Source organism: Hemiscyllium ocellatum, chromosome 10, assembly GCF_020745735.1.
Source record: "Hemiscyllium ocellatum isolate sHemOce1 chromosome 10, sHemOce1.pat.X.cur, whole genome shotgun sequence".
Taxonomy (NCBI): Eukaryota; Metazoa; Chordata; class Chondrichthyes; order Orectolobiformes; family Hemiscylliidae; genus Hemiscyllium; species Hemiscyllium ocellatum.
This window is the reverse complement of record NC_083410.1, coordinates 80,919,059-80,945,805: the sequence shown is the minus strand read 5'-3', so window position 1 is coordinate 80,945,805 and position 26,747 is coordinate 80,919,059. Positions and strand designations below refer to the sequence as shown.

At 40.4% G+C, this 26,747-nt stretch overlaps 1 protein-coding gene across 3 annotated transcripts in view; it reads right to left on the bottom strand.

Annotated features, from left to right (window-relative positions):
- igf2r (insulin-like growth factor 2 receptor) overlaps positions 1 to 26,747 on the bottom strand; it is a 226,884-nt gene that overhangs the window by 177,044 nt on the left and 23,093 nt on the right. For all 3 annotated transcript variants that reach the window (XM_060831661.1, XM_060831659.1, XM_060831660.1), the window contains exons 3-6: positions 17,785 to 17,909; positions 7,823 to 7,921; positions 4,798 to 4,927; positions 173 to 290 (exon numbers count right to left, since the gene is read on the bottom strand). In XM_060831661.1, coding sequence (XP_060687644.1) covers positions 173 to 290; positions 4,798 to 4,927; positions 7,823 to 7,921; positions 17,785 to 17,909 — 472 coding nt within the window. The remainder of the gene's footprint in view (positions 1 to 172; positions 291 to 4,797; positions 4,928 to 7,822; positions 7,922 to 17,784; positions 17,910 to 26,747) is intronic.

The window sequence follows — 26,747 nt, the reverse complement described above, 5'->3', positions numbered from 1 at the left end:
GTTCTTGACTATACATGGTGGAGAACACAATTTATAAAAAGAATCTGAATTCAGGTTAAAATGGAAATTATGTGCAAATAACTTCAATGTAATCACAGCGTAAGCTCTACATTTAAAATTTGTGTTCTGGTAAATCAAGTGTGACCCTTGAAATTTCAGCGACATTTCTTACCTGTCTTTGTCAATTAGTTTTAAAGCATCTGTGGGTTGTCCAACATCAAATGCAGTGGATCCTTTCAACAAACAGGCACTGCTGCTAGATTTACATGCAGACGTCTTGCCTGAAGGAGCTAGCAATTAAACAAATAACACTTAATACTAGAACCAAAACTTATGCTATTTCCTTCATAAATTAAAGCACTGCAAAGTAATTACAGCACAAAAGGGACACAACCATATACTTGCTAAAGAATAATTCCATTAAAAATTATCTTGCACTCAGAACAAAAATGCAAAATTTCAAAAAGGATCAATGATTTGTAATAAAGCAAAAGATGTTAATTGCTTTTAGTCAATTGATTGGTCAATGTGTTAGAGTGTGCATCCCAATACTACTCTACTTCATTTACATGCCTCGACAAGCTCCTTTTCAACCTGCATACAAATATACGCGGCTTCAAACAAGTGAGGCACATTATTAGGTTGACTGATAATGAACAATGGGAAAAAGGAATTTCAGTGTATTTGCAATGCCAGATGCTTAGGTTCCATATCCCAATGACTGATTGATCAACTCAAACACCACGTACTTCTGACTGTTCACAGTACTCAAAGTACTAAATGTTCTGAGTTTTGCAAACATGTTATCAAAAAGTTACAAGTAGAAGTGTGCTAGAAATTACATTAACAAATTTAAAATCAGTTAAATTCGTAATGTTTTCCCAACAATGTCAACTTGTGCTATACAGCAAAGTCCTGAGAATTTGGAGTCTGAAATAGCAACTGCACAGGTCAACTGACACCTGTAGAGTTAAATGTAGAAGTCAACTTTCTTTCATAGAAACCAGGAAGTTAGACAGGAAGTATAAGGGTTTTTCACAATGGAGTGAAGGAGGACAAGGGGTGATTTGATAGAGGTGTACATGATATTGAGGGGCAAAGATACAGTGAATAGCCAGAGACTTTTCCCCACGGCAGAAATGTCAATCATGAGGGGGCATTATTTTAAGGTCATTGGAAGGAGGTTTGGGGAAGTGTCAGAGGTAGGTTCGTCATTCAGAATAGAGGACACGTGAAATGCACTGCCAGAAGTGTAGTAGTCAGATGCATTAGGGATATTTAAGTGACTCTTGTATAGGCATATGGAAGTTAGTGCAAGGGTATATAGGATAGTCTGATCTTAGAAGGATAAACAGCCAGCACAACAGTGAAGGCTGAAGGGGCTGTACTGTTGTATGTTCTGTATTCTAAGTGAAGTGGTGAGAACATGAAAAGAGGAAAAACTGCAAGACAGGAGAGACTAAATTACAAGAGCAGGTGATGCAAGGCCAAAGGCAGTGGTAAAGGAACAAGTAAAGCAAAATACATGCTGAAGAGCAATGCAAATAGCAGAATGACAAAAAGCTGCTTTCCAAAACCAAGAAAAATTATTAAATCAAAAACCTGCCAAAACCAGGCACAGAATATTTGTTAAATTCCATGCGGAGTTTGCAATACTGTCAAGCGAATCCTCTTGTCTAACCTCAAACAAACAGTCAGCTTTAATTCTCATTTCCAAAATCTACCAACAGGATTGCCCTCGTATACCAAGTGTTTCAGACTACACTGTGAATGAACTGAACGCTTCCTCAGTTTCTACACCTACCATCACCAACTATCCAACTGCCACGATCACTACTCTTCACATTCCAGTCTCTCTGCATATCAGCAAATTCTGTTTCCATGCTGTACATCTGACTCCAATGTTAGCTTCTTTCTCAAAGGACCAAATTCTTCCACATGGTTGCATTTGATCTTACACTGAAGAATTTCAACCCGATTCATTTTCTCCAGATAAAACACCTTTCTGTGCGTCGTTTCAAATGATGCCTGTTTTTTGTGGGTTGTATGAACTTTCCTTGTCCCAGTCTTACTGAGGCACCCCCTTTTTAAAAAAAGTATTTGAGGATCACATTGGTATAGTTTCCTTTTCAGCCCAAATGGAAACATTGCTTTCACATGGACCATCTTGACGCTTACCAACCTCAACCTAATCTATCCGCAGATATTAAGTGTCAGAGATGGCCCATGCGAAAGCAATGCAAATATTCAGGTCAATTCTTTTTTCCCCCCAATTCATTGGGGATGGTTAACAAATATTTATGCCCGCTGGCTCCTCCACAACTATATATCCCTATTCTTCACTTCTGAAAAGATTCCAATCCATTTGGAGTTTCCCAGTCTGTCACATCTGTTCTAATGATGCAGCCTTCCTCTTTCCTCAACTGGAAACTCCCTCAGTGGTTGGAGTCCTCTATCTTATTTTCTGCATTTCTGTTCTCACCATCTACCCTCCCTTTCAAGGATAGCATTCCTTAGGTCCTCACTTTGCACAGCTTCCGGAGTCACGGTGCATGCTCCACCATTTCAACCACATGAAGTGGAATTCCAAATATCTTCCCCACCCATCCCCCCCTTCATTTCAAAAACAACTTTGTTTTATGATACCAAATGTACAATACTCCTCTTTGCTTACATGAAAAAAATGCTATGAAAGCGATACAACCACTCTTTCCACATCCTTTTCAAGATTAATGCACTTACCAGGAGTAAATCTAGAATACTATTCATATGGTGTCTACTCTACACCAGTAAACCAAACAGATTGATAACCACAAGCATAATGATATCATCTTTAATAGTCTCGCTTTCTCACATTGACCATTGTGCTGACTCATGCAGTGTTTCAATCAAGTTCAATGCAAACTTAGCTGAACCTCATCTTTCTATTAGACCTCCAGATTCGGTACGCAGTTCAACAATTTCAAACAATGAACTTTATCCCCACTGGTTTACCAGTTTTGGTTTTACTCGTGTTTTCCTCCATTTGCTTTTGAAACTAAGCTGTTAAATGTCATTCACACCACCTCCAGCCACATCTAAATGTTTCCTACTCATCTCCTACCCACTTCCTTTGACCTTGCACCAAACTTTTCAAACATTGAATCTCTTATTCTCAATCCTGAGATTTTTTGTTCTTAATCCCACACTCCCTTTTTCACTCGTTTAAAACGGATTCTGGTGTACATTCGACTATCCAGTTCAGTTGAAAATGTAAGTCCAAAACATTACTCTCACCAATGCTATCTGAATGAGAATTCCCTGCATTGTTTTTTCAATCCATACTAATGCTCATGCTCAACCTAATAGTCTTTCTAGTCCTTCCTCTCATGTATCCAGCTTCCCTTAAATCTATATTTTTGTGGAGAGGAGTTGAGACAGTGATAATGCTTTTAGACCACTTATCCAGAGGTGCAGTCAAAAGCCCTGGTGATACAGTTTCAATGCCAAAATAACAGGTGGATGAGTTTAAAAATCAATTAAAGCCAGAATTAAAAGCCAATATTTGTAATGATAAATATGATAGTTTCATAGTTATGGAAGCAAACCTTACCTGCTTTGGCCCACATGAAACTCAATTCCTTGGAAAACGATCTAGAAAGCCACTCGGTACGAGGGCAAATCAGAAATGGCCAAACTCACCCACATCCCATAAAGAAAAATTCTCAACTCTGACAGATTTCCACACTACATCTATTCACCAGACAAAGTTTGTCCAGGAGTTGCATTTCTCTCTAGTTTTAGTGCCTTCTAGAATTTGAGATCTACACTATCCAATTTCTTTGAAAATATAAAAGACCTCTAAGCCATGCACGAGCCCAATATTAAGGAAAACAGTCCTAGCCTGTTCAATTCTTCTGATAGATATAGCCTTTCACTTCTGCATCATTTCAAATGATCATTTTTGCAAACTTAGTGCCTGAATATCTACTTTTGATAAGTAGATCTATATTCCAAATCTTCAGTTCCACTACTCATTAGCCAATAACTGGAGTCTGTGGGCACTAAAATATACCTCAATGTTAATGCTGACTTACCCATTTACACCCATCAATTTTAATAATGTGTTTTTCTGTATTTTATGCCAGCTCTCTTCTATACTAACTTTCGCTCCAATGAGACAACATCCTCAATTTGCAAAAATACATCCAATTTTAGACTCTTATTTATATAAGCAGCCGGCAAAAAAAATCAGAACTGAACCTATGGAACAACCAACCTGAGAAAGTGCTTTAACCCCTTTCCCACCCACTCATCCACCCCCCTGCCCGCCGCATTTTTTTTTAAAACAGCTTCTTGCCCCTGACTACACCTTGGCTTCAGTCCATGTGATTTCTTCAAAAGATAGGTTGGAAATCGAAATATGATCTTACCCTTTCATAATTCTTCAAAGAACTCTGGTAGGTTGGTTTCGGGGCAGTATTTATTTCAAATGAAATCTTACATTTCTATATTAGCCTTTTATATCTCGTCCCTAATCTCTCTTCCCCCCCCCCCCCCCCCCCCCCCCCCCCCGCCCGCCCCCCCCCCCCGCCCCCCAAAACACAGATGCAATCCATCTGGACTATCAATTTTAGCTTTCAGTTTGGTTAGTCAATTTTTTGTTCAGAAAATCTTAAATGGTTTCATTCTTCGATTTCAAAAAGGGAGCAGTAATGAGTGACATTAATAAGTTGGTAAAAGCAAATAGGGCACAAAGTTTATGAACTCAACGCAAATTAGAGAAAAAGTGATCAGTTGAGAAAAAAGATAACTAACCTATATCTCTACAAATGTTGATATACAAATCATCATCATCAGGAGAATCAACCAAATAGCCTCCCGACATCTTTATGAGTGGATTCAAATCACGTTTCTTTCCAACTTCATCAATGACGTAACAAGGAACCTTAAAGAGTTAATTTTAAGTGAACATGAATACACTTGCTTTTAAAGTTCAATCAAGGAACATCCGTCACATCAAGAATAAATATCTTAATTAAAACCATGAATCATAAAAACAAACTAATAATAATTTGATGAATGCACATTTCCTGTACGATCCTAATTCATCAGCTTCATTGAGAACTGATGCTTAGTTGCTATGCTTTCCCATCGATTGAAAAGCAATGGATAGAAAATGAGGGGAGTTTGCCTTAGATATTCAGACTGTCCCAAAATACATTTGAGAATATGCTCTTAATATGGCAATTTTTAAAAATTTGAAATTACTTATAAGGCTTATTCATTGAGCAATTTAAAGAATTTGCTTCAAAACAAAGTCTGCTGGAAATCACTTTTGCAGATCCGCCCGCTTCAATTTACTAATATTTCTTAAAAGGATCAATTGAAGCCTACTGAACGTGAACTATAAACAGCGAACAACCTTAGTGAAGTGAGGTCGTTTGCTTTCTGAACCATTATAAAAACAATTACAATTTGCAAGCTCAATTAGCCACTGGGAAGTCACCCACAACAGGACTCATGGCTGTGCAAATGATGGAGTAAAATGTCTGACAGGGCCAAAACTTTTTTTCAAATTAGATACATCACTTTGGATCTCAGGTAGGAGCAGAGAAAGCACACACCCCAGAGTTTGAAAGAAAGACTGCTGCCTGATGGCCATGCCTAGGTGGATACAATATTCAAGGTCCAACTACATTGGATGAAGCATTGTATGTAGTCATATTTGCAAACTAACTTGTTTCTATGATGTGACTAAATAAACTTAGTACTGTGTACTAAGTTTTTTTTTAAAAAACCATTCCTGACTAATTCTTTTGAGTGATAAAAGTAATAGACAAGGAAAAAGCAAGCAGAGATGATTGACAGCTGGCTCTTAGAACAGTGCAAGCTCACAGGTGGGACAAACCAGAGAGGAAATCTTTAATTATCGTCTGCTTATATATCACCGTACTGCAAATGCAATTGCACACTTTGTAAGCCATTATATTACCAGCTACATGGCTATCCATCCACATCAGAAGTAGCACAATAAAGAAAAATTCTCAAAGGAGGGTGATGTCAAAGTTGTATAAGATACTTTTCAGATGGAGCATTGTATACAATTGAGTACCACATCGCAACAAAGACATGAATGCATTGAAGAATGTGGAGGAGTGATCTACTGCTGAAGTGGTTGCAGGAATAGAAATTTCAATAATGAAGACAGACTGTAGTTTGGTCTGTTCTCCTTGGGGAGAAGGCAGCTGAGAGAATGTGATCAAGCTTTTCAAAGCCACAAGCAGGTTGATGATGCAAATGGATATGGAGAACCTGTTTCCACACATAAAAGAACAAGAGGACATAGTTTAAGGTGATGAGAGAGAGAAAAAAACTCAGCGAGTAGTTAGGATATGGAATGCACTGCCTGGAAATGTGATAGAGGCTGGCTCAACTGAGGCATTCAAGTGGGCATTAGATGATTACGACGACAAAGGGTACAGGGAGAAAGTAGATTGGCACTAGGCAATTATGCTCATTTGAAGAGCCAATACTGACACGGGCCAAATGGCACCTTCTTGCATCATAAGAATTGAGTGTGAAATGCTATGCAGTCTGAGCTTGTGTAATTTAGGGTCTGTACTTTTTGTTTTGCAGGTGATGACTGCATAAGATAGAAGGAATAATCAGTTTCTGCAATACAACTGACAATAATTACAAAAGAAACAATGAAAGGAGAAAAATCAAGGTCAATGTAAAATATACAAGTTCATATTTTTGCTTGTGGTAAAAACTAGGTACACAAAAAATTTAATCTATAATGCAGAAAGTCAAACTTTCAAGGTTATTTTCAGAGCCGTTTTAGTCATTTCAGAGGCAGGCAGAGTTCTGTATTTAGATGATTATCACCTATAGAACTCAATCCTTTATCTGAGGAGACTTGTAGCCATTAGATCGCCACAGGGACTGAAGCAGAATGAGACCCAGTGGACAAATGGGGCACAATCTTCAGCCAATCAATGGATCAAGATCAAATGCAAATACTGGAAAACCCAAGCAAGTCAAGCAGCATCTCAGGAAAGAGAAATTGTTAGCATTTCAGGTTAAAATTTCTAACCTATCCCAGTTCTAAAAGGTTTTGAGCAAATGAAAAGGGGAAGAGGGGTGGGTGGGGAAAGGGGATTAAATGACAGGTGTTGGCTCAAGGCCAAAAGGAAGTGATGATCTGGTGACATTTCTTTGCACACTGCTTCCTGTAACACCAGCAGCTACTCATGATTCTTGTCAAAATTCCTCTATCAAATCCTTCAGTTCTTTCCTTATCCCATTATCTTTGGACTTGCACTATTAATTCTTTAGTAATCCACTGGCTTTCACAAACTAGACCTTCTACTTTGTTCTTTATCTCTCCCCTCCACTTTCCTTTTGCTGAAAACTAGTAACATGTCCAACTTTTGTAATTCTTGTGTAATATAGTAAGCACCTATAGTAAATTAAGTTACATTTTAAAATAACTATAGTAACTGCTCTGCTAGGCACTTACACCTCTACCTGATAACTGAAGTGAGAAATAAAAATGACCAGCAATAATGAAGGATCCTCAAGTCCAATAGCTATCTGAACTATCACAATTCAGGTTCAGCCATTTCATCACAACGAACTTGAAAGTGCGATTTTTAGTTCAAAAATAATGCTGAATTAAATAGGAACACATTTAATTCAATCACATGTACTTATCACCAGTATGATTAGTTCAGGGAGCATCATTCACTCCCCTGCAAGTTTTACATCATTACTTACAGCCCCAATTCAGATTTTAGCAGATCAAGAATATGCCAACACGTGGGGTACTTGCATTTACCTCTTTTTGGGGGGTGAAGGTGCTCTTCTTGCAGGCTACAAAAGTCTTCCATTCAAAGTAATGCACACATTCAGAAGTCGCCACAAATTCTGGGCTACCCTGATTAAAGAAAAAAGAATTACCTAAAACTAGCAGAATAACATTGAACTGGTAGCTTCCTTGGTAGCAAAATTTAAAACACAAGTCAGTAATAAGCCAACAGTAAACAAATTAATTAACATCTGCAAATGAATAACAGAAATCTTGCAAAGTGTGAACAGTTCTCAAGTGAATGGGATGTTCTGTAGCAAAGCTCTCCACTTTAAAAATCCAACACATGCGTACACAGTTTTCAATCAAGTTCACAATATTCTTCCATGGGAAGATATTCCTTGGCTCAATTATATCTAGTTATTATCTGCACTCTAGCTGGGAAGTTCGTTTCAACATTTTCCATGCTCAAAGGAACTATAAACAAAGTTGCTATATTGAGTTCAATAATCTGATTCAGGTCATTTAGTCAACATGGTTACTGCAATTTATAATTATTTGTCTAGAGAATCTCAGTACTGGGACAGAATATTTCCCAGTTACATGACACCACAGTACAAGGCCAAAATAGTCCAAGTTCGGGTCATTTACTCATCTACTGAATAAATACAAACTTTCCCCGCAGAACCCCTCTAATGGATTCTGCAGGAGGCTAATTAGCAACTTAAATTACAAGCATTGTACATTGTGAACTCATGCTCATTTAAATTATGTTGATATTTTTTGCACAATTTCCTAATTAAAGACAAAATGGATTCTGGAAACTTCAAAATAGGAAACATGGATAAACAAGATCACCAACTTGAAACATTTGTTCTGCTTCTTTTAAAGAACGCCAAACTTGCTGTATAGCCCCAGCATTCTGATTTTCTTTAGAAGTTTCATGTTGAACAATTACATTCAGGTAATAGTCAAACTATCTGCTTTGGAAATCCTATATATTCAGTCTTGATGGAAGCAATTGGTTGCTCAAATTAAAAAAATAATTGTACTTTACATTTGATTGGAAGGACAGTAAAAGACAACGTTTTGTCTGTCATTTCTAAACAGCACCACTCAGTTACATAGCATGGAAACAGACCTTTTGGCCCAACGGGTCAGTGTGGACTATGTTCCCAAACTAAACTAGTTCCACTTACCTGCGTTTGGCCCATATCCTCCAAATCTTTCCTATTCATGTACTTATCCAATTATCTTTTAAATGTTGCAACTGTACCTGCAGCCACCACTTCCTCTGGCAGTTCACTCCACACACTAAACCACAAAAAAAAAAGTGCCCCTCATGCCCTGTTTAAATCTCATCTTAAAAATATGCCCATAATATTGAATTCCCCCAATTTTGGGAAAACACCTTTGTTTACTTATCTATGCCCCTCATGATTTTAAGCTTTTAAGGTCACTTTGCAACCTCCTATGCTCCAGTCAAGAAAGTCGCAGCCTATTTGTAACTCAAACCCTTCATTCCAAAATCCTAGTACTTGATTTCCCCCTGAACCCTGCAAGGTGCAGGAAACAGCCTGACTGGCGCATCCTTTGAGAGATCAGTCTTTTGCTCCTTGGAAATGGAGCTAGAGCTGATCTTTTGCAGAGGCTGGGTTGATATCATTAGCAACTGAATTGGGGGGGGGGGGGGGGGGGGGGGGGGGGAAAGAAGAGAGAGGAGGAGAGAGAAAGGAGGGAAAGGTATTGATAGCTCCTCTGGACTCCAATGGAGAGGATAGTAGAACAAGAGGGGTTCATACAGAATATTCTTAAGAGATGGAGAATTACTTGCCTACCTCACCTTATCTCCCTTTCACAATCCTTACGTGTATTGAAACAGACCGCAATCAAGTGCGACCCTCTCAACTGACGTCCATTAGTACTTTCTAGCTGCATGTATACAGACATTTCTACCTCACCTGTCATCAAGTCTTCACCCACCTAATCAAAAAAATAAACGCCGGTGTGCTAAAAAAATGTAACACTCAGGATTGAGATCAAACATCCCAAATATCTGCCTGGTTTACACAACTCCGTGTTATGTGGTGCATTTACCCACAGCCATCAGGAGCTAGGGCATTATCTTTGTTAAAAAATCCAGTGGTGATAGCATATTTTACAAAATCTCAAATGAAAACACATTTAAATTTGATAGTCTTCAAAACTTAAAACTAAATTTTGAACTTCAATGCTATACAGTTCCATTTCCACACAAATGCACAGAAAAATTGCATTTGAAGAGATACATGCAAGTTCCACATACACAAAATTTAATGAAGTTAATGAATGGAGAAAAGCAAATACCTTCAGGGGAATGTACACAGACTGTAATGTTTAATTTAACATCTCATTTCAGAAAACAGTAAAGTCAGCTGAGAATGCAACAAGTTATCTTAAACGTGCTTCGAGTTCTGTACAGCCTATTTTATTTCATATTTGAAGTGTGAAAGTCTGAGGAACAATGCACTCATGCCCAGCTACTTTTCATTTTCAGTAAATGGGTTTAAAAGGTCTCAATAGATTTACTCCAATGTCTAATCTGGACAAAACTTAAAACCCTAAATTTCATATCAGGTATGTTTTGTGCAGGTGCCAAAAACAGACTTTTACTAGTTTTGGAAGTGCTACTAATATTATAGACTTGCACAAGGGCGGGGAGGGTGAGAAGAAATAAAGTAAAATCCATTACACTGATTCACTTACTCCCACAAACCATACATCCTTCAGCATGATAATCAACTTCAAACTGTTGTAAGGGACCACATTTTCCTTTTTGCACTATAAACTGGATGGAAGTCAGACACTACTAAAATACCAGAAGAGTTGCACAACCTGAAATGTAAGTGTTTTACATATTATGCTGAACAGGTTGTTCAAGTGTAATAACTATTTCATCAACACAAATTGGCTATAATGTGGCAGATTAATTGTTTGGATGCTGTTTGGAAAAAGGGTATAGTAATTTTCTATAACATGTGGTTGCAGAGGAACACACCCATTATATTTTAACAGAACACACTGCACAAGATTACATTTGTTTTGGAGTATGAGAATGTTATATTATTGAGAACACCACCAGGAGTTTAAGTTAAAGAACTGCATAATGATAATAATCTCAGACTGATTGAGCTGCTGTTGCTAGTGTTGTGTGTTGCTGGAAAAGCACAGGTCAGGCAGCATCCGAACAGAGAAAAAGAAAAAAAAACGATGTTTTGAGCCAGAGCCCTTCAACAGAATTTCCAGCAACACAACTGATCTGCAGTATTTGCAAACCTCACTGTCCCCTGCTGTTGCTATAGACCAGCAAGAACAGGATAGCCAGAAATATCTGAAGTTAGCAAACAAATCCCTCCTTGTCCACTCCCCATCACCCAAAGAGTGAAAACAGAAAACCTAATGAATTTACAAAGAAAAATGTTTCAAACAAGACTTAGGCCTAGCCAATCAGCTAATAAATTAAAGAATGACAATTGGTCTGTAAATAGCATGTATTCTTGGAGAGGCAGCTACAAATTGTAACCTTTGACCCTGTTATACAACAGCACTCTGCAGGACCGGATCCACCTAATTCACAGACAAAGCACCTGTTTGTCAAGGATGGGACCACATTAAATATTTAACCAAGTAACGAAAGTCAATCTTAATCCAAATAACCTTGAAAATGAGAAGTAACGATTGCAGATGTTGGAGAGGAGTCAAAAAGTGTGGTGCTCAGAAAGCACAGCTGATCAGGCAATATCAGAGGACAGTCTAATTTGAGCATGAGCTCTTCATCAGGAAAGCTTATGCTCAAAATGTCAACTCTCCTGCTCCTCGAATGCTGCCTGACTGGCTGTGCTTTTCTATGACCTCACTTTTCAACCCTCAAAATGGCTCAGATTCAGTAAAATACAGACATTTGAATAAGTTAGCAGCACAATTTATTAGAAAATGAATCCTTTAAAAGAAAACTTGTTTTAACAAAGTCATTTCCATTTAGACTGAAATTTCATTAGTCAGTTCTGATGTAATGTGACTTTCATTAATGCAAATTGGTTGCGACAATTGGGTGAGTAAGGAACGCTGTTTCTAAAGCATGAACGTCCAAAGTATGCATTGGCTATAATGCGATTGCATCGCCAACACCACATGCTATTTGTATTGAGAGTTTTTGGTATAACATGGGAGCGCACAGGAACACAGTTATGTTCTGGAAGAACTGGCTGTATACTGAAAACATCAACAGGTCAGATTTGCAAGTGATACTACTGGTGTAGAATTCTGACAATATCTAATCTCACCATTTCTTTCTACAGTGCGAATGGTTTCACACACATCACAAAAGGATACCAAACCATGCTATCCTTTTTGTACAGATTAAGGTGGCATTCTACAGTGATCTCTACACTAAATAGCAATTTAGATACTGGAGTCAAGGGGATAATGTATCTGTTACAACTCTTCAAAAGAAATATATATTTCTCAGTCTGTGGTACTACCAGTAACTAAAAAATTAAATTCCAGTGAATGTCATTGTTGCCATAACCAGAGCCTTTTCTGTTTGTTGTTCCAACCATCCATCGCAGACCAATGGAGGCTGCAACAATGATAAGTCATTAACTGATATTTGCTGAATATGTGTTGCTGGTTAAAGCACAGCAGGTCAGGCAGCATCCAAAGAACAGGAAATTCGACATTTCGGGCCAGAGCCCTTCATCAGGAATGAGGAGAGTGTGCCAGGCAGGCTAAGATAAAAGGTAGGGAGGAGGGACTTGGGGGAGGGGCGATGGCGATGTGATAGGTGGAAGGAGGTCAAGATGAGGGTGATAGGCCGGAGTGGGATGGAGGCGGAGAGGTCAGGAAGAAGATTGCAGGTTAGGAGGGCGGTGCTGAGTTCGAGGGAATTGACTGAGACAAGGTGGGGAGAGGGGAAATGAGGAAACTGGAGAAATCGGAGTTCATCCCTTGTGGTTGGAGGGTTCCCAGGCGGAAGATGAGGCGCTCTTCCTCCAACTGTCGTGTTATGATGTTCTGGTGATGGAAGAGTCCAAGGACCTGCATGTCCTCGGTGGAGTGTGAGGGAGAGTTAAAGTGCTGAGCCACGGGGTGGTTGGGTTGGTTGGTCCGGGCATCCCAGAGGTGTTCCCTGAAGCGTTCTGCAAGTAGGCAGCCCGTCTCCCCAATATAGAGGCCACATCGGGTGTAGTGGATGCAATAGATGTGTGGGGAGGTGCAGGTAGATTTGTGGCGGATATGGAAGGATCCCTTGGGGCCTTGGAGAGAAGTAAGGGAGGTGGTGTGGGCGCAAGTTTTGCATTTCCTACGGTTGCAGGGGGAAGGTGCCGGGAGTGGAGGTTGGGTTGGTGGGGGGTGTGGACCCGATGAGGGAGTCGCGAAGGGAGGGGTCTTTGCGGAACGCTGATAAGGGAGGGGAGGGAAATATATCCCTGGCGGTGGGGTCCGTTTGGAGGTGGCGGAAATGACGGTGGATGATGCGCTGTATACGGAGGTTGGTGGGGTGATAGGTGAGAACCAGTGGGATTCTGTCTTGGTGGCGGTTGGAGGGCGGGACTCAAGGGCAGAGGAGCGGGAAGTGGAGGAGATGCGGTGGAGGGCATCGTCAATCATGTCTGGGGGGAAATCTGTGGTCCTTGAAGGAGGCGGCCATCTGGGCTGTACGGTATTGGAACTGGTCCGCCTGGGTGCAGATGCGGCAGAGACGAAGGAATTGGGAATATGGGATGGAGTTTTTACAGGGGGCAGGGTGGGAGGAGGTGTAGTCCAGGTAGCTGTGGGAGTCAGTCGGTTTATAGTAGATGTCTGTGTTGATTCGGTCGCCCAAGATAGAAATGGAAAGGTCTAGGAAAGGGAGGGAGGAGTCTGAGACAGTCCAGGTGAATTTGAGGTCAGGATGGAAGGTGTTGGTAAAGTTGATGAACTGTTCAACCTCCTCGTGGGAGCACGAGGTAGCGCCGATACAGTCATCGATGTAGTGGAGGAAAAGGTGGGGGGTGGTGCCAGTGTAGTTGCGGAAGATGGACTGTTCCACATATCCTACGAAGAGACAGGCATAGCTGGGGCCCATGGCAATTCCTTTAGTTTGGAGGAAGTGGGAGGATTGGAAAGAGAAGTTATTCACGGTGAGGACCAGTTCAGCCAGTCGAAGGAGGGTGTCAGTGGAAGGGTACTGGTTGGTGCGGCGGGAAAGGAAGAAGCGGAGGGCTTTGAGTCCTTCGTGATGGGGGATGGAGGTATACAGGGACTGGATGTCCATCGTGAAGATAAGGCATTGGGGACAGGGGAAGCGAAAATCATGGAGGTGGTGGAGGGCGTGGGTGGTGTCCCGAACATAGGTGGGAAGTTCTTGGACTAAAGGGGACAGAACCGTGTCGAGGTACGCGGAGATGAGTTCGGTGGGGCAGGAGCAGGCTGAGACAATGGGTCGGCCAGGGCAGTCAGGTTTGTGGATTTTGGGCAGGAGGTAGAAACAGGCAGTGCGGGGTTGTGGGACTATGAGGTTGGAGGCGGTGGATGGGAGATCCCCTGAGGTGATGAGGTTATGGATGGTCTGGGAGATGATGGTTTGGTGGTGGGAGGTGGGGTCATGGTCAGGGGGACAATAGGAGGCGTCCGCGAGCTGGCTTTTGGCCTCAGTGGTATAAAGGTCGGTGCGCCAAACTACTACCGCGCCTCCCTTGTCTGCCGGTTTGATGGTGAGGTTGGGGTTGGAGCGGAGGGAGTGGAGGGCTGAGGGTGAGAGGTTGGAGTGGGTGAGAGAGGTGGACAGGTTGAGTCGGTTAATGTCGCAGCGGCAATTGGCTATAAATAGATCGAGGGCGGGTAAGAGGCCAGCACGGGGTGTCCAGGTGGATGGGGTGTGTTGGAGACAGGAGAAGGGGTCGTCAGAGGGTGGGTGGGAGTCTTGGTTGTAAAAGTAGGCACAGAGGCGAAGGCAGCGGAAGAATTGTTCAATATCTCGCCGCACGTTGAACTCATTAATCCGAGGGTGTAGGGGAATGGTGAGGCCTCTGCTGAGGACTGATCTTTCATTCTCAGAGAGGGGGAGGTCTGGAGGGATGGTGAAGATCCGGTAAGGCTGGGAGCTCGGACCTGGTGTGGGACTGGAGCTGGGAGTGGGGGCGGGGGCGATGCAGAGATCGACGTGGGGCGGGGTTAGACATGGTGACGAAGCTCGGTGTGGGGGCGGGGTTACGTGTGGTGACAAAAGTCGGCGTGGGGGCGGAGACACCTGAGGCGTTGTGGTCATGCAGGTTAGTGATGTCAGTGGGGGGCAGAAGTGGCTGCGGCGACGGCAACCGAAGGGGCGGAAATTGTTGTGGCGACGAAAGAACCGTTGTCATTCCCTGTAGCCGCTGGGGTCGCGAGTCCGTCGGCGATCTTCCTGGCGATCGTGGAAGCAGTTGTCTGTGCGGCGATCACCAGGGCGGTTGTTTGGGCAGCGATCGCAGAGGCTGCGAGGTCGGTGGGGGCGGAAGTGACGTCACGGTCGTCGTCGGCCGTTGGTGCCGCGGGCGCTGTAGCGGCCACGTGTGTAATGGCGTCCGACAGATTGTAGAGGCCGACGGAAGATTCTGGAACGGTTGAGGAACCACGAGTGTGGGGGCAAGTACATTAAAGTTTTCGGTACTTACTGTCTAATTTCTGATATGGCTAGGAAGAACTGTTTGTTTAGTGTGTGAATTCTTCTGTAGATGAAGAACAGTAGAGGTCCTTTGCAAGTTTGAGAGTGTTATCCTGAGCTGGGATAGGGCTGATTGCAGGGAATGTAGGTAGCGACGCATGGCTGCAAGGGTGGAGCGGAGGATCCGGAGGGAGGTCTGTTGCTGGAGGCTTTGGATTTGTTGTAGGTACAGGTTATCCTGGTTTGGTCCAAATTTTGTTGGTTGGAATGTAGTCCGGAGTCCGTGCGGGATCAGTCGGTTCCGTAGGCAGGTGCTGAGGAAGGAGATGTGGCTGTGGTAGCGAGGCTGTTTGAGAACGTGGCTGAAGAGCTTCTGTGCAGAGGAGATGACCTGGGGGGTGCAGTGAGAGAGAGACTCACTGAAATCCTTGTAGAGGGAGGAAGAGAGCTTCTTCAAGGAAGGCATCCTTGCAAGAGGATTCGCAGTAGGTTAAAATCTTCGAGTAAAAAGTGAGGTCTGCAGATGCTGGAGATCAGAACTGAAAATGTGTTGCTGGTTAAAGCACAGGTCAGGCAGCATCCAAGGAACAGAAAATTCGACGTTTCGGGCCAGAGCCCTTCATCAGGAGTGACTGATTATATATTAACTGATATTTGCCTTATTATGTGCAGAGTTCCACAGCAATCTAATGAAGATAGATCATCTTTTCATCTGTGCATACTTAAAACTAGCCCTACAAGAAAGGAAATTGCTTGAACTGTGCAGAACTTCAAATCCTTAGACAGTAAGGCGTTCGACAAGGTTCCCCATGGGAGACTGATTAGCAAGATTAGATCTCATGGAATACAGGGAGAACTAGCCATTTGGATACAGAACAAGCTCAAAGGTAGAAGACAGAGGGTGGTGGTGGAGGGTTGTTTTTCAGACTGGAGGCCTGTGACCAGTGGAGCGCCACAAGGATCGGTGCTGGGCCCTTGATATTTTGTCATTTACATAAATGATTTGGATGCGATCATAAGAGGTACAGTTAGTAAGTTTGCAGATGACACCAAAATTGGAAGTGTAGTGGACAGCGAAGAGGACTACCTCAGATTACAACAGGATCTTGACCAGATGGGCCAATGGGCTGAGAAGTGGCAGATGGAGTTTAATTCAGATAAATGCAAGGTGCGGCATTTTGGGAAAGCAAATCTTAGCAGGACTTATACACTTAAATGGTAAGGTCCTAGGGAGTGTTGCTGAACAAACAGACCTTGGAGTGCAGGTTCATAGCTCCTTGAAAGTGGAGTCGCAGGTAGATACAATAGTGAAGGCGGCGTTCGGTATGCTTTCCTTTATTGGTCAGAGTATTGAGTACAGGGGGTCATGTTGCGGCTGTGCAGGACATTGGTTAGGACACTGTTGGAATATTACGTGCAATTCTGGTCTCCTTCCTATCGGAAAGACGCTGTGAAACTTGAAAGGGTTCAGAAAAGATTTACAAGGATGTTGTCAGGGTTGGAGGATTTGAGCTATAGGGAGAGGCTGAACAGGCTGGGGCTGTTTTCCCTGCAGTGTCGGAGGCTGAGGGGTGACCTTAGAGGTTTAAAAAATTATGAGGGGTATGGATAGAATAGATAGGCAAAGTCTTTTCCCTGGGGTCAGGGAGTCCAGACTAGAGGGCATAGGTTTAGGGTGAGAAGGGAAAGATATAAAAGAGACCTAAGGGGCAACTTTTTCATGCAGAGGGTGGTGAGTGTATGGAATGAGCTGCCAGAGGTGGTGGTGGTGGCTGGTACAATTGCAACATTTAAGAGGCATTTGGATGGGTATATGAATAGGAAAGGTTTGGAAGGATATGGGCTGGGTGCTGGCAGGTGGGACTAGATTGGGTTGGGATGTCTGGTCGGCATGGAGGAGTTGGACCGAAGGGTGTGTCTCAATGCTGTACATCTCTATGACTCTGTTTTTGAATACCTGCCAGAAATGCATAAGGTCTCACGTGAATGGTGCTTTGGTTTTTATTACACAGATTCAAAAGATTGATCTATTGTGTAAATCCACATCTACAATGTTCACTTACCAAATGTGCTAAGCAGCCTCTATTCATGTTAATTAGGAGAGACAGACTTTTCATGCTAACCTCTCGCCACTGTTTCTACACTGAAGTAGCTTTCACAAAAGATGAAAACAGCTTGAATACTAGCTCTTAAGGTCAACATAAAATTCACATGACATTGATATTGTTAAACATAATCTGTGATTTTTAAAGTATCAGCCTCAATATCCTACTTGAATGTTGGTGGATGTTTTAAACCAATATGAAGGTGATACAACAAACATACTCACCAATGTTTTTCCACATAAAAAATTAATGCTGCTTTGGACAGTCTGATAAGAGTTCTGTTTTGTACATTTCTGGGTGGTGTTGTACTCAATATGATGTACTCCTCTGGTCCGGAGTGCAAAATCACCTAAAATGAGGGAACAGACACATTACCTAAATTGAGCCTGTCGGACAGATTTGGCTACTACCTTACCTTCCATTTACCTGGCTTCTTTAAAATTAAAAATGAATTTGGTCACCAATGCAAGGTTCAACACAGGGGTCACTTCAGTTTATTTCATCTGAAATATGCCCATTTGAGTGTTCAATGAGAATCAATACAAAAGACAGCTTTCAAGTAAATAGTTTCAGCTTCATTAGTCAGGTAATTCAACTGTGTGACCCAGATATTGTACAAAGATTCTTTTTACTGTTTATACACAAGATTAAAAAAGTTAAGTGAGGAGAAACTGCTTTCACAGAACAAAGCAGGCGATACATATAACAAGAAAAAGAGGCTCACATCAGTCTTGCAATGTTGTCTGAACTCAGGATTGATTTTCTATAACCAAAAGAATGAAAGACTGTAGCATTCTTAAACATAGATGAAATTCATGAACAATATGGATTCATTAAGTACATCCAGTAATAGAACAGTACAGCACAGAACAGGCCCTTCGGCCCACGATGTTGCGCCGAACATTTGTCCTAGCTTAAGCACCTATCCATGTACCTATCCAATTGCCGCTTAAAGGTCACCAATGATTCTATTTGGCAATAAGTAGTCTTTAGCAAATGCAAGCAACTTTTGAAGAATACTTAAATGGATAGAGGAAATGTTGATGACATGGGAAGGATTTTCAGACATCATTCAGTAAGGTTTCACATAGAGGCATAATCCAAGGGAAAAAGAGGTGCAGTTATGTCAGGTACATTTTCGATTACATTAGATGCCCTACAGTATGGAAACAGGCCCTTCAGCCCAACAAGTCCACACTAACCCTCAACAGCAACCCACGTAGACTTATTCCTCTATCATATTTACTAATGCACCTAACACTGGACAATTTAGCATGGCCAATTCACCTAACCTGCACACCTTTAGATAGCAGGAGGAAACCGGAGCACCCGGAAGCCCACGCAGTCTCAGGGAGAATGTGTGTGGAGTTGCACAGTCATCCAGGACAGGAATTGAACCCAGGTACCTGGTGTTGAGACAGCAGTGCTAACCACTGAGCCACTGTGCCACATGTGAAGGCAAATGAAAAGGCCGTATATTAATCATGGGTGACTTGATTTTTCCCAATTTTACAAGATCAAAGTGGCAGAGGCATCAACAAGGAAGAATTTATGAACACTATTCAGGACAGTTCCCTAGAACAAAATGTGGATCCAAATAGAATGGGAAGCTACTTTGAATCTGGTAATGTGTAATAAACTAGGTTTTTAAAAAAATGGTATCAGAGTAAAAGATGTAATTGTGTATAGTGACAGTTGCATGACAGAATTCAGCACTCGGTTTCAGTGAGAAACCAGTCTCAGAAACAACCAAGCTAAACTCAAATAAGGGTAGCTATAAATTAATGAGGGCAGAAACATCTAGAATGGACTGGGAAATGAGTTTAGCAGAAAATGCAGTGAATGAAAAGTGGAAGACTTAAGAAAATACCTCATGTCACACGGCAGTGATGTTTCCCAGTAAAGGAGGATGATTCAGGAAGGGGATTCACCATTGAAGTTAGGGACAGTGTTAAATTTTTTTTTAAATTCTTGATGAGACAGGAACTGTAGTGCAGAGGATTGTAGGAGTCTTAAAAGCTAAGGATGACAAAGAAAGAGGAAGAAAATAAACTGAGGGTAAACAAGCTGTTAACAGAAGAATGGACAAAAGAGCTCCTTTAAATATATTAAAAACGAAGAGTCCTAAGACCCCGTACTGAATGAGACTGGGGAAATAATGTAAACATACCAAGTAGTGCGTAAATATTTCACATTCCTCTTGTCAGCAGAGGACACCAAAAACCGCCAATTTAAGGGGTAAAAGGAGGAAATAAATACAGTAACTATCACAGGCAAAAGAACTAGAAACTAATGAGGCTAAACATTAATACATGCCCTGGACATGACAGGATGCATCTTAAGGTATTAAAGTAACTAACTACAAAGATTGGAAAATGACTCAATGCATTCTCAATAATCCTGATTTAAGAAATCCCAGTGATTAGACCATTGCCGATGTAACACCCTTATTCAAAGGGAGAAAGTTAATTTTAAAAAAAAGACAAACTATAGGCCAACCAGTTTAACATGTGCCATTGGAAAAATGTTAGAGCAGGACATAGTAGCAGAGCATTTAGAAACAATATAATCAGAGTAAGCACTGCTTGAAGGTGAAATTATGACGAAGAAATTAATCAGAATTATTTGAGATAACAAGCAAAGGATGATCAGTAGATGCAATATATTTGGGGGGTTGCATTTCCAGGATAAAAACCTGACACTAGCGGAGTCACAGGATCAGTGCTGGGGGCTGATTACTTAAGTTGAGGAAAAAAAACTGTAGAAAGCTGCAGTAGGGGACTCGTGTCCTCATTTTTAAATCATAAAAAGCTAGTATCTACGTTTAGCAGATAACAGAAGACAAATGGAATGTTGTCCTTTATGTCAAAGGAAATGGAATGTAACAACAGGAAGGTCTGGTGACAACAGTTCAAGGCAGTTAGTCCCCTTACCTAAAGGAAGATATAATGCATTGCAGGGCAGTCCAGAAAAAAGGTTCATTAAGTTTATCCTGGGTAGGAAGGCATTTTCTTGTGAGAATTTGAGTAGGTTGGGCATGTACTCACTGAGGTTTAGATCAATGACTAAAGACCTTATTGAAACAGATTCTTCAGGGACTCGAAAGGGTAGACAAAAAAGGTTTTTCCTTTTGAGAGAGTTTGGGACAAGAGGACATAATGCCAGAGTTAAGGGATACCCATTTAAAGACAAATGAGAGTTTCTTCTGAGGGTAAAAGATTGTGAATTTCTTTGCCACCGGGAGATTACAAGGTTGGGTTGTTAAATATATTCAAGGCTGGAAGAGTCAAAAATCAGTAAAAGGATCAGGGTTATGGAGAAATTATAGAGAAAAGGCAAGTGGAGTTGAGCAGTCAAACCAGCCATGAACTCGCTGAATAATACAGACTTGATGGGCAGAATGGCCTATTTATAATGTCATATGATCCTATTTTCCTAGAGTGTTGAGTGTCTGCCTAGTTTTGTAGTGGAGACTGAAATATTCAACTCATTTAAAAAGTAATCTGGATCTGCTCATGAAGTGTTGTAGCTTGCAAGGTTACAGACTCTGATCTGAAAGTGGAATTTGAATGGGTGGCTAGTTTATTCACCTGACATTCCCAATGGGCTGAATGGTCTCTTTCTGTGCTGTAAGTTTTCTATGATTCTATAGAAATAATTAATATGGTCAGAACACAAAGAAACAACTAAGTTTTGTTTAAAGCTTACTGCATTCAAAGTAGTAAAGTAAAATAAATTCTAAAATTGTGTAAAATGGAAGGAAATGCCTTTAGGTTTCACACCCACCCTACTTTACTGACTGGCTGGATCCCGCACACAAACTGAGCAAAGGTGATTCTCAAGATGGGAATATTTTGACTAAATTAAAATGTTAAGCGTTAGCATAGAAAATATCAAGTTAAATAGCTTATGATAGAAATTACTGAAATCCATGCAACAAAGTAGCAGCATAAGAATTTAGTGTTAATAAGACAAATGCTAGACTTTCACTAAACTCAAAAGCAGGCATGCCAAGGCTCTTGAGCACTGAAGAAAGGTTCAAGTTCAGGCAACAATTTATTCACCACTATGCAAGTAAGCAGTCAACATGGAAAAGATGGTCTACAAAGTCTTTTAATGTCAAAATCTTCTCTGATTCTAAGAACTGCTTTAAAACATCTGATATGGTGGTATCTCTTCAAGCAAAAAGGTATGACATTCACATGATGCACTTTTGAAGACAATGGAAAGTAGCAGGTCACATCAAAGGCTCTGAAAACAAATAGCACCTCCCACAATCACCAAAACAGAACTGATGCATCTCATATTTGACTCTCCATTTAGTCACGCCATAGGTGTTAAAAGATGATCTTTTCATTGTCAGTTGATTTGAAAATGAATCTCTTAAATTTCATACTTATGGAGTTAGGATAAAGATGCTGCCATGTTACTTGCAGACAAAAAACTCAAAGAAAATCAAGTTTGTATCAATCAAGGTTGGACCAAAGGCTGGTTTAGTAGCACATTGTTGCAAAAGCCTCGCTCAGATACATATGCCAGTCTTCAGGTTTTCATTGAATGTCATACCTCAAGGGTAGCTTAAATGATAATTGAACAGCAGATAACAAACAAGTTGAGAGATGGATTTAATTGCAACCATTTAAACAAATGCAACAAAACACAATGGGGCAGCTCCACTCTGGAGCAGGAGTTCCTACCTTTGAGCAACAGGGAGGCAACTGACCCAACCCTGACTCAGTTGAGAAGTGGTTTTGAGCAAATATTGACAAACTAGAACCAAGGATATAGTGTACACAGACATTTAGAGATGCACAGATGGTGCAACATAGAACTTAATTGTGGGTTGAAAAAGAGAAAGAAAGAGGGTTTGAACCATTAGGACCACAATCTATAGTGGCCAACAATACTGGAGCAAGGGTTCAGTTTACAGCAAGGCGGGGGGTGAGCTACAGGGAAATAAATGCTTAGCAGGTTGGACTGAAACGAGAAGTATGATTTTTCCATGCATTAACATGACTGAAAAGACATTGAAGGATTGAAGGATAAATTAAAGTGACCACAGAATTACAAATTGCCCATTTAGCCTTTCAACAAGATCTTGGTTGATCTGGGCCTGAGATCAACATACTCACCCTTTCTCACATCGCTTAATACTTCTAGTTAGTGGAAATCTACTAATCTCAAATTCAAAATTAACAATTAATGTATTCTTGTACCACCTTGTGTTGAAATGTAGTCTCTCGTTAGGATGGCTCCCATTTATAATGCCACATCTCATTTCCCCAGAGATCCCACCAGAAAAAGCTTCTCTCCAACAAACCATGCTGGCCTTTAATAAATAAACTTTTAAAAAGTGTCACCATTCAATACATACACCCTCAGGAATACTAGAATTTTAATTCACTACTAATTTAGTTTCCTTAAAAACAGAAACGTATGTAAATAAAGCTCTCAAGATCAACCACAAAGATCAACAAATGTAAACTACACAAATCAACAAACACTCAGCTGCTTTGGCCACACTTTCTCACTCATTCAAAAAAGAGTTTAATCCAATCTCCCATTTTCTCAGCATTTGTGGGAGACAACTTTTATTACCAGTAAATTAGATTTTACCCTTAATTAAGGATTCTCTCCACTCCAGAGCAAGAGGCAAGTGCGACAGGATAAAAAGCATGGATTAAGAGGTCTGCCTGAGGCAAGATCAGTGGCAGAGTAACATCACAAACCAGAATGACAAATACAGGGAAAGCTGACTGAATAGGATTGTCAAATATTTCTCATTCCATGTAAAAGTAATGTCTTCAGTTTGGGCTTAGCTCTCCAGTTTGTTTTGGTTAAAAATAATTAAATCTTGAATGACAGCATGAACTCGAGGGGCAAATGAAATCCTTCCGTTCCTGTTTCTTATTTTCTCAGTGAAAATGTGGAATGTGCTGACTTGTAGCAAAATGGCAAAGTGGTAGAAGATGTATTTACAACAATTTCGTCAACCAGATTTTGGAATAGCTGAGGACATCTATATTTGGACTCATTTGCAGTGATGAAAACTTAAGGGCAATTAACTGCATTGTAAAACTTCAAAGAAACATGTAAAGAAACATCATTACAAAGTGAAATGATAGAAAATTAAAGTAATATCAAATTGAAAGAAGCTCCGTTTCATTGCCTAACTCTTAAAATTGAAAATGCTATAGGAACAGGAGAGTTGAGTGATTGGGGAGGGGGTCCAAGCGTCACATCAGCATTGGCAGAAATTAGAGAATGATCCTATGAATGAAAGGCTAGTTTGTACAAGGTGAGGACAAGTAAAAACCAATCCTAGCTCCAGGGAGGAGGGGAAGGGATGAAACATCAAGTTGGGAAGGAGGATTGCAAAATGGTCCCACATTTTGCAGGAAAATGAAAGCACTAACTCTGATTAAAGCAGAATTGGCATTTTCTTTGGGAAAATCTTTCATCTCTTCAATTAGGTTTATTTTAAACCAGTGAAAATTAACAATTTTAAAATGTAAAATCTTATTCAGCATTTCTATTGTTAATTGTGGAGATTCTTTTCAAAATCATTTTACAAGGAACATGACATCACACATTGTATTCCAATGACCATACCTTTGCCAACTAACACCATTTGCTTTTACCCATTTACAGTCTTTCTGCATCATGTTTACACTTACTAGCTCAACTTTCATGTTGTCAACAAACTTGAACATTATATTCAGTCTCATCTTTGTCTTTAATATAATATAGCCAAGGCCCAAGTACTGATCCTTGTGATGTCTTGCTAGACAGCCCGATAGCATAGTGTATTCCTACTACTTTCAGTCCAAAAAATCCATATTAACATATTACCCTAAATTTCCTGAACCCTAATTTTGTGCAGTGTAGGATCTTAAAAAATGTTCTTGAAAAATTGAACAGTATATCCTGTTTCCTCCACTTGTTCATATTAATTACATTCCAAACAACTTAAAATGACTTCCCTTTCATAAATCAGTGTTGACTGCTTAACTAAATCACTTTACTACACTAATAGTAGATACCAGAATCGAGCTACTCATGTTAGACTAACTGGGCTCTATTTTCTCTTCCCCTTAAATTGTAGGATTATATATTTACTACCATCTTATTTGTGCAAACTATCTTGAAGAATCAGAGGGATTCTAGACATGAAAAACATTCCAGCCATTATCTTAACAGCTTTTCTTTAAAAAATCCCTTAGGTGAATAGAATAGGGTCTAGAAAATTGTCATCTTTTAGTCTAAAAAATTTCCCCAGGAGGCAAGTACAATTATTTTAGTTATCAGTCCTATTCCTGGTTAGTGAGACAATACGAAGGCTTTAAGAGGTGTATTTTGTTTTTTTTTAAAAAGAGAGGTTGTGTTATAGAGATAGAGTGCTCTTCCAAGCCAATAAAGTAAACAATTTGGGAGGCCTTTGGTTTTCTTAAAACTAGAACAATAGAAGCTGCATGAATGGGTGGCGTCAAACTCCCAGAGAGCCAGAATTTTAGTTTAGCTTAGCTTTCAGTAACTGTGGAGGCTTAGGAGGTTGGTTGTGGAAACTGCCATACCGCTTTCTCTACCAGAGATTTGTGTTCTTTTTGTCTGGACTGGAGAAACAATCTATTTTCGTGAACTTGCCTTCACCAAGGGTGTGCTTATGGGATATTACTATATTTAACTAATAAGCAGTAACTGTTCCAATAATTCTTAAGTTTGCAAAAAGTTGTACCAATTCTCAATTTTAACTGTCGAGCAAAAATAAAAATGTGTTTGGCTTAAAATAGTGTCACCCAACAAATTAGATCTGAAACACAGCTCCTTACACTTGCCTTTAAGTTAGCCTTGACACATTTGAAGGGGGTTTGGTCTGGTCCATAACAATTATTTCCAAAAGGGAGAGGGGGGACAAACCTGTACAATGTGGTTTGCTACTTCACCATTATAATTTCACCTAAAGTTGCCTTTACTGGGTCCACATCAAACTTCACTAATGCCAGCGTATTGTAAATGTTTCTGTAGACATTCAATGTCTTTTCATATGTTGCTGATATATCCTCATCTAGCTTTTCTTACCATTTTCTTGGTGCTACTTTGCTGAACTCAAACCTCCTGGGAAAATCTTGCTAGCAAGATTCCAAGTCTCTTGCTTTGTCCTAATATCGTTCGCTCTTTATTAATCACAATTTTGTCAAATTGTGAAGGGTTTGTGGCTTAAAAAGAATGCCTATTTCGAGCAAATTTAAATATCAATATAATTTCTCAATACACAAAAGTAAACTGCGATAAGTTGGTTAAAGACCCATTTTTCAAAATAAATCACAAACAATATAGATTTTGCAGACTGAACACTTCAAGAATGCTTTATATGGAGGGTATTTAATACTCTCATTACACATTTCTAGTTAGCTCCTTGATATACTTATCTAGAAACCTCATTCATTTCATGTATTGACTTGACACAATTACAAGCTGTTTTTTTCTAGTCAAGGAGGCCATGCTCCACTCTACCTGTACCTTTAAATTTACTGATTTTACACTAGAATTACAGCTGAGAGATTTGTCACAATTTTTTTTGCCCTTTGCTGTTAGCTCAGACTCAAATTATACCTCAATTTTCTGAGCTAAAATCCTTTTTCTACTACCTTTATACCAACATTAAATCAGGGCTATCCCTTAAAGTACTCCAGTATATTTAGCTCCCAATCTGGATTACTTTGCAACAACACTTCCATATTGGCATTTGCTTCAAAATTAAATTTTGAATTGTACTAAACAGTCCACCTGATCCGTGAGAAACAAAGACACAGACTTCCAATTGACAAGAAAAGCAAATACCACATCTATATACCCATAAACAAACTGGTGATTGGTTTACTGAAAGTTGTTGGAAGTTGTGGGCTGGTCTAGAGTCGACCTGGCAAGTACACAGAGCTGTGAATATCATACGAATGGATAATGGAGGTGGTCAGCATTTATGTATCATTCAGATACAATGCCTAAGGAATTACCTTAGTTCTTTTTACCTTCATTATTTTTGAAGTCACATTCCAACCCACTTCACCTGAAATGCTAACCTGCTTTTGAATTTTAATTCCCAAACCCTCTCAATCACCCATTAAAGACCTGTCTACAACCTTTGCTATTCCATTAGATTAGATTAGATTAGTCTGGAAACAGCCCA